At 41.6% G+C, this 7,266-nt stretch overlaps 1 protein-coding gene across 1 annotated transcript in view; it reads left to right on the top strand.

Moving 5' to 3' along the window:
* The window catches only part of RBM17 (RNA binding motif protein 17), a 13,746-nt gene extending 8,173 nt beyond the window's left edge, over positions 1 to 5,573 (top strand). The window contains exons 6-11 of the mRNA XM_010013294.1: positions 733 to 874; positions 3,186 to 3,337; positions 4,052 to 4,125; positions 4,495 to 4,593; positions 4,923 to 4,995; positions 5,125 to 5,573. Coding sequence (XP_010011596.1) covers positions 733 to 874; positions 3,186 to 3,337; positions 4,052 to 4,125; positions 4,495 to 4,593; positions 4,923 to 4,995; positions 5,125 to 5,228 — 644 coding nt within the window. The 3' untranslated portion in view covers positions 5,229 to 5,573. The remainder of the gene's footprint in view (positions 1 to 732; positions 875 to 3,185; positions 3,338 to 4,051; positions 4,126 to 4,494; positions 4,594 to 4,922; positions 4,996 to 5,124) is intronic.
* Positions 5,574 to 7,266: the final 1,693 nt, after the last annotated feature.

Below are 7,266 nucleotides of genomic sequence, written 5' to 3' on the forward strand. Positions count from 1 at the left end.
AAATAATGTCAATATAAAGTCTGTAAGTACATTCAGAAGTGTGTTCATAATATTTCCTGGTTGTATCTTTACATTTGACTTGTCAGTGGAAGGTAGTTTAATAGTCTCATCAGTATCAGAGATATATATATCCCCCAGGAGAAGTTTCAGTTCAGAAATCGTCAGAGCTCTTAAGATTATATAAATACTTTGCTTTGAGTTGCATTCATTCTTTTTAAGACTGCTTTCTCTTTTGTGTACATCTCCAGTGCACTTTTCTTCACAGTCCTAAGGCCCCAAGCTGTGTGCATTGATCCATTTTTGTTGTAATTCTGTTCCTGATGGATGAGGCTTTTGAGTTTGCTTTCCCTCTGGATAAACTCATATTGCAGGTGGCCTCTTAATGTTTCTTTTCTCCATTTGATAAGTAAGAGGTTAATGAATGCATTATAGACGTGTGGATACAAAGTCACTTTATACCCAGTGAGAAGTGGGATAACTCTTGTTTCTGGGAGAGGGAGAGGTGAGGGGATGTTAAAGCAGTATGTAGCAAAGCAAACATTCTTCTGATGTGGATTTATATAGAAGACTTTTGTTGTTTCTTAGTATTAAAGCAGAAAAAAGTACAACTTGCAGACGAAGAGCTGTCTGTAAATGTGTTAAACTGAAGGCACAGTTCTCCAGTGTTCATAACAAGTAGGTAGATCATGCAAAGTATTTTACTGGAAAACCAAATGTCTCTGTTTTCTTCAGCTGTAGCATCATTTCCATATGAAGAGGAGTCGAGACCTCGGCCACCATCTTCCAAAGCAGCTATTCCTCCTCCAGCGTATGATGAGCCAGAAAGACCTCGTTCCCCCACAGGACCTAGCAACTCTTTCCTTGCTAACATGGGGTAAATGATTGACTTATGCTCATTTTGTGGAAAAAGGTGGTGGAAACCAAAAGTTAAAATAGTTTGTCAATAGAGAAGAACACATCCCACCACATGTCAGAGTGCATATAGTCCTAACTGGCAGGATACAGGAAAAGCTGTGGATTTACTTGATGGAGAGAAACACATTTGAGGTGGTTGTGTTCAAGGCTGTGCTTTTAAGTGAGTTCTGAAGCCACACTCTATGGTATAAAAGTGTTTATGGCTTTTCCAAGCCAAGCTAATGCAGTACACAGGAAATCACAGATGGCATGTTAGTTCCTCTAGGTTTCTTTTCCAGCTTTGTCTTAAATGTGCTACATACGAGAGGGCACATCACTTCAGCTCTGCTTTGTTTGTTCAAAAATTCAAAGCATATTTGCAGGAATGTGGCTGCAAATCTGTCCAGTTACTTTTCTGCCTTGAATTAGCATCATGTGTAATTTTTGTGTTACCACTGTGGCAACAAGGGGAAGCTGAATTTATAGCTAAAAACATCTTGAGATCTCGTTTGAAAGGTGGTTAGATGTGCTACTTTAACAGTTGCATTGGGTGCTGTGGAAATGGAGCCTCAGTGTAACCAAAGATTATTACACTGCATTTCCATTTTGGAGATGATTTTTAATGCATTTCTTTAATAGAAACACTTCGTGCAGTGAAAGGATAATCAAACTCAGGACTGTTAGACCAGTTTATGCATTGTTACTACCTGTAGTTAGCAATACCCTGGGACCTTCAGACCTTCGCTTCATTGAAGGAAGTGTTAAATGTAAGACCTAAACTGCCTTGCTTTGACCACACAATTGGCTACTGTTAGTTCTGTGACTCAGTGTCTTAACCTTTCAGCATTACATAGCCAGACTTTGTGGCCTTTTTCAACGTGTCTTTGTATGTTTCATGTAGTATGCTTGGAAAATAGTCATATAGTCACTGATCCTGCTTTGTCTGTCTAATCTTATGTGCCTATTGATAAAATGGGGGTGACTGAGCATAGAATATTCACTGTGGTTTAAACAAGTAAACCATGACATGGTTTTTGTGTCCTTACTTAGCTATGGTCTCCAAAGAAATGTCAACATGTGTAGGTATATTTTGATTCTGAACATTCATTCAGTGGGAATTTCAAAACCTGTCAGTGGAGGTGCTTTTTGTAATGTACTTAAGGGAGAATGGTTTTAAACTGAAAGAGGGAAGATTCAGATAGGATATTGGGAAGAAGCTCTTCCCTGTGAGGGTGCTGAGGCGCTGGCACAGGGTGCCCAGAGAAGCTGTGGCTGCCCCATCCCTGGCAGTGTTCAAGGCCAGGTTGGACACAGGGGCTTGGAGCAACCTGCTCTAGTGGAAGGTGTCCCTGCCCGTGGCAGGGGGTTGGAGCTGGAGGAGCTTTTAAGGTCCCTTCAACACAAATCACTGTGATTTTACTGCCTCGTTACATTCTTGAAAATCCTGAAAGATGAGACGTGTTTAAATTAATACTGAGGATATCCAGATTTGTTAGAGCATGGGCTGGCTTAGAGGACACATTAGAGCATGCGTCCTCTGGAGCTAATGCCGACTTGGAACTGACAGTGGAATCTGATTAATATGGGAATTAGATTGTTCTGCATCTACCTTTTCTCTCAAGCTTTTGATAGCAGCCACTGACAAAGAAGAGAAACTGGACTAAATAGACCTTCATCTAATCTGGTTTGCAATCTATTGTCAGCAGCCTGATCTAGTGAAAAATGTCCCTGCCCATGGCAGTGGGGTTGGACTAGATGGTCTTTAAGCATCCCTTCCAACCCAAGCCATTGTATTGAGTGTATGATGCTGGCTTGTGCTGGGAGGGGGAGGTGGGGGGGGTCTAAGAAGAGAAACTGGACTAAATAGACCTTCATCTAATCTGGTTTGCAATCTATTGTCAGCAGCCTGATCTAGTGAAAAATGTCCCTGCCCATGGCAGTGGGGTTGGACTAGATGGTCTTTAAGCATCCCTTCCAACTCAAGCCATTTTATTGAGTGTATGATGCTGACTTGTGCTGGTAATGGAAGTTGGGTGGTATCTGTAAAAGTATGAACAATTTTCTTTAGTCAATTTCTCCGACAACTCTTCCATCTAATTCAGGGATAACACTTTTCATCTTCACAGGGTGCTCTCAAATTGGTAGCTTGTCAAGTCCTATAGAACCTCTTATGTTTTCAGTCTCTGTGTAATGAGGTTTTTAGGAGGTAGAATGTTCAAGCACTCAGGAAAAAAGCAGTGTTAATGTTTTGTGGAAGAAACCTTTCTAACTGATGCTTTTTCTCTTTTCAGTGGGACAGTGGCTCATAAAATCATGCAGAAGTATGGTTTCAGAGAGGGCCAGGGGCTGGGAAAGCATGAACAAGGGCTGAGCACAGCACTGTCAGTAGAGAAAACAAGCAAGAGGGGTGGCAAGATCATTGTTGGCGATTCTACAGAGAAAGGTAATTTTGTCCTACACCAATAAGTTTGTGAGAAATGTTCAGGGGCAAAAGAATAGTTCAGGCCCAGTGGAAGCTCCTGGATTTATTAGTTTACCATCTGTCCTTGCAGAAAATACTGGTTAGGGTTGGAAGAATGACTCATATTCCTTCTTGTGGGAATTTATCTTTTTTAATGTGATCCTCTATTGATTTTTTTTTAGCTCATCCTCCTCTTCCTCCATCAGTTGTCCTCCTTAGTGTTCTCTTCAAGGGGTGATCCTGCTCTGTTCCTGCTGGCTTCCTCCCTGTCGCATGCTTTAGATGCTGCTCTCATTCCCCTGCTGTTCTCTGATCTAGAGACAAGACAACATCTAGGCTTACTAGAACAGCACCTCTGCCTAAGCACAAGTGTTGGAAGTCAGGAGATCTGATTTTTAGTTCTTCGGGAGTCTGATACAATCCTGAACTGATGAATTATTTCCCTCAAAGAAATAGTACATTGACAATGTTGAGCTTAATTCACATTCTGCAGAAGTGATTTGTCTTCTTACTGTCCTTACAAGTAGAATTACTGTTCTTACAAGTTCTGAATGACTATTCCTCATTAATATGAAACTACATTTTGTGGCTTTTATTCTGTTGTTTGACAACAGATTCTGGTAAAAGCCCCCATATAAGTTTAAATGAGCTTTAAATCTTCAATTTTCCCATGATTTCGCTGTTCTGTCTTCATAGAAACAGGCAAGAAAGCGGATTCTAACCCATTGACTGAGATACTGAAATGCCCAACTAAAGTGGTCTTACTAAGGGTAAGTTGCGAGTAAGAGAACATCCCTTGGTGCTCACAGCATCTGTGGTTGAACTGTTTTAAGTCTGTGTTCCTGTTACAATTACTCTGTACAGTTGAAGTGGGTTTGGGCAGCATCTACAGAGTACTTTGTTCTTCTGGGGAAAATATGTGTCTTTCAGAGATACAACCTGTGACTGTAAATCAATAGTGCTTTAGGTTATACAGTTACCTTGTCTTTGTAGGAGGGAACTCTCTCCTTCTGGGGCTCTTGACTGGTAAACAGAAGCATAGAGTATTTATGGTCACAGTTGCATGCATCTGTGGTTTGTCTATGTAACGGTCTGTACTGACTACATCCAGTGAGTTGGTTTGTTCTTTTAACTTCCAGAACATGGTAGGTGCTGGGGAGGTGGATGAAGATCTAGAAGTGGAAACTAAGGAGGAATGCGAGAAGTATGGCAAGGTTGGGAAATGTGTCATCTTTGAGGTAAGAGATAATCTGTCTCATTGTGGCTGCTCTGAAAGCAAACTGGGCTCTTGTCCCTCTCAACTGGCTTGTTACTGCCTAGGAGAAGGGGTGTAGATTAGGAGATCTCACGGAGTCCTTTCCTGTGTTGTGAGCCTGGATTTTCTGTATCTGTAAAACACAAACCTAGAATCAGAAACTAGGCAAAAATCTGTGGGTATTGTGCTTTTGGAACCTTTTTAGTGTTTTGTTTTCGCTGCTGCTGTGAAGAACAGCAATTTATGACAGTATTTTTGCTACTGTTCTAATTCTGATCTTGGGTGTTCCGTTTGTTTCCTGGTTTCTTTCAGATTCCTGGTGCCCCTGATGATGAAGCTGTAAGAATATTCCTCGAGTTTGAACGGGTTGAATCTGCCATCAAAGGTAGGCTACTAAATTGTGTCCTGTGAACCTCCGAGTTAACTGCTATAGAGACACTGAATGCTCTCACTGATTAAAGTGGTTATTTTACTGACTTGCTGTTTTCTGACCTGTCATTGGTTTCACTTTCAGCTGTCGTGGATCTAAATGGAAGATACTTTGGGGGCAGAGTCGTGAAGGCTTGTTTCTACAACCTGGATAAGTTCCGAGTCCTGGATCTGGCAGAGCAAGTTTGATTTTAAAAACCTAGCTCGAGGTGGCACTGTTCTGGCAATCATGTTTTCAGCAGTAGGCTGGGAATAAGGAAGAGCAAAGTAGCTTTCCTAGCAAACTGGAAACAAGCCTCATTGAATGGATTTTTCACATTCGTTGTGACTTAACATTTTTCTTTTTGTAATATAAAGCCCTTTGAAAGTCAGATTTCACGTCTGTGTGGTTTTGAATTGCACAATTCTGCTTATTGCTCTGGGGATCTGGATTTTTTTTGGAGCTTTCAGACGACGTGGTTCTTTTGAAAACCCACTGCTGAGGAGATGCTTTGGCTGTATTCCTGCTTTCCTTGTTCTGGTGCTTCATCACGGAGTCCCTGTGCTGCCTCCACAATAAGTGGGAAGCTTTGGAGAAGGACTGTGTGCTGTCATGCTTCTCTTCCCTGATGGTATCTCTCTGAGTTACATTGCAGCCTTGCTCTTGTAAGTCCTCTGCACACCAGAGTGATTTGGGGTCGTTGGACAGTTGGCAGCTAGTTTGTTCGTACCTGACTCCAGAACAATACTTTCTATGGAGACTAACGTAACGAGGAATGAGTCTGTCTTTCTTCCCAAATCCAAAGAATATACACGTTTAACCCAGGGAAATGGAAGGAGGAAGGATTTTAAACTGCTTAGCCATTTGAATCTGAATGACTGGACTGTTAGCAGGAGCTTTGTGCTGCCAGACAGTCTTTGAAGAAATATCCAGGGTTAACTGATGACAGGTTGTTACTGAAATCCCATAGGTAGAACTGAGGGAAACTCATTCTTATGTCTCAGATTATCAGTTCCTGTAACATCACGCATAACTAACATTTTGTTTCTAACCTGGCCATTGTTACCTCTCTCTATTTCTATATGTGATGTCAAATAACACCAGAGTTAGTTCTTTTCTTCTGAGGAGTGCCAGTGGAACATTTCAAAGTAGGAGGGGATGGAGGAGAGTTCTCATATGTAACTCTGAAGAGTACAAACTAAACTACTAAACACTAGTTTTTGATAATCTAATGTAAAATCGTACCTAGCACTCTGCTCCTGGTTGATGTTTGCTTTTTGTTTGAGAACAGTATGTGACAAAGAGTTGAAAAGGGGTGGCTATACAATGATGGCAGTTGTCTCTGTGCTCCATTGCACCTAGGATTGAGCAGATATTAAAATGGAAGTGAGCTCTGAGGGCATTTTAGCTGTTTGAAGGCTGATGCTGGATGTCTTCTTCCTGTTATACACATGTTTGGGGGGGAAGGGGTATAGACCTGTAGTTGATCAACGCTGTGAATATCTCCAGTTATTGGCCTTGTATTAAGTTTGGGCTGCAGATCTATATGGGAAACCCTTGGTCTTGTGTTTCACTTATTTTGTCTGCTTGTGTTCCACCAACCTCTGTACAAACATTTGCTTGTAAACCAGAAATCAGTTTTTAAAAAAACCCTTGTATTTTACTTACTGTGTGTTGGCTCCCTTACTACCCTCTTGTGTTGCACAGGGCCTCTCCGCAGAGTCAGTCACTGCTGCTGTTGGCAGTTGCTGTGATCCACCATTAGACAACCTCACTGCAGCAGAGGTGGAGAACCAGCCTGACTAATAACTAAAACCACAGGACTTGGCAATAACAGAATCTCAGTTGTGTTATTGGCTCTGTTGTTAGTTTTCTGTTGCACTTTGAGCAACATTTTAAAGCCTTTTGCTGCTATCATAAAGTCATAGAATGGTTTGGGTTGGAAAGGACCTTAAGATCACCCAGTTCCAACCCCCTGCCATGGGCAGGGACACCTCACACTAGACCATGTCACCCAAGGCTCTGTCCAACCTGGCCTTGAACACTGCCAGGGATGAAGTATTTACCACCTCTGAGCAAGCTGTTCCAGTGCCTCAGCACCCTCACAGTAATGAACTTCTTCTGTGTATGTAGTAAAACAAATTACCTAGTATAAATTAACATAGATTTGCTTACAAGAGTCAAATAATTTGGGTGGCATACTGTAGCAAGTTAAGCACTGATAACAGATTTAGTGTGATCTGAACT

The sequence above is a fragment of the Nestor notabilis genome, unplaced genomic scaffold (assembly GCF_000696875.1).
Source record: "Nestor notabilis isolate BGI_N333 unplaced genomic scaffold, ASM69687v1 scaffold3724, whole genome shotgun sequence".
NCBI classification, from domain to species: domain Eukaryota; kingdom Metazoa; phylum Chordata; class Aves; order Psittaciformes; family Psittacidae; genus Nestor; species Nestor notabilis.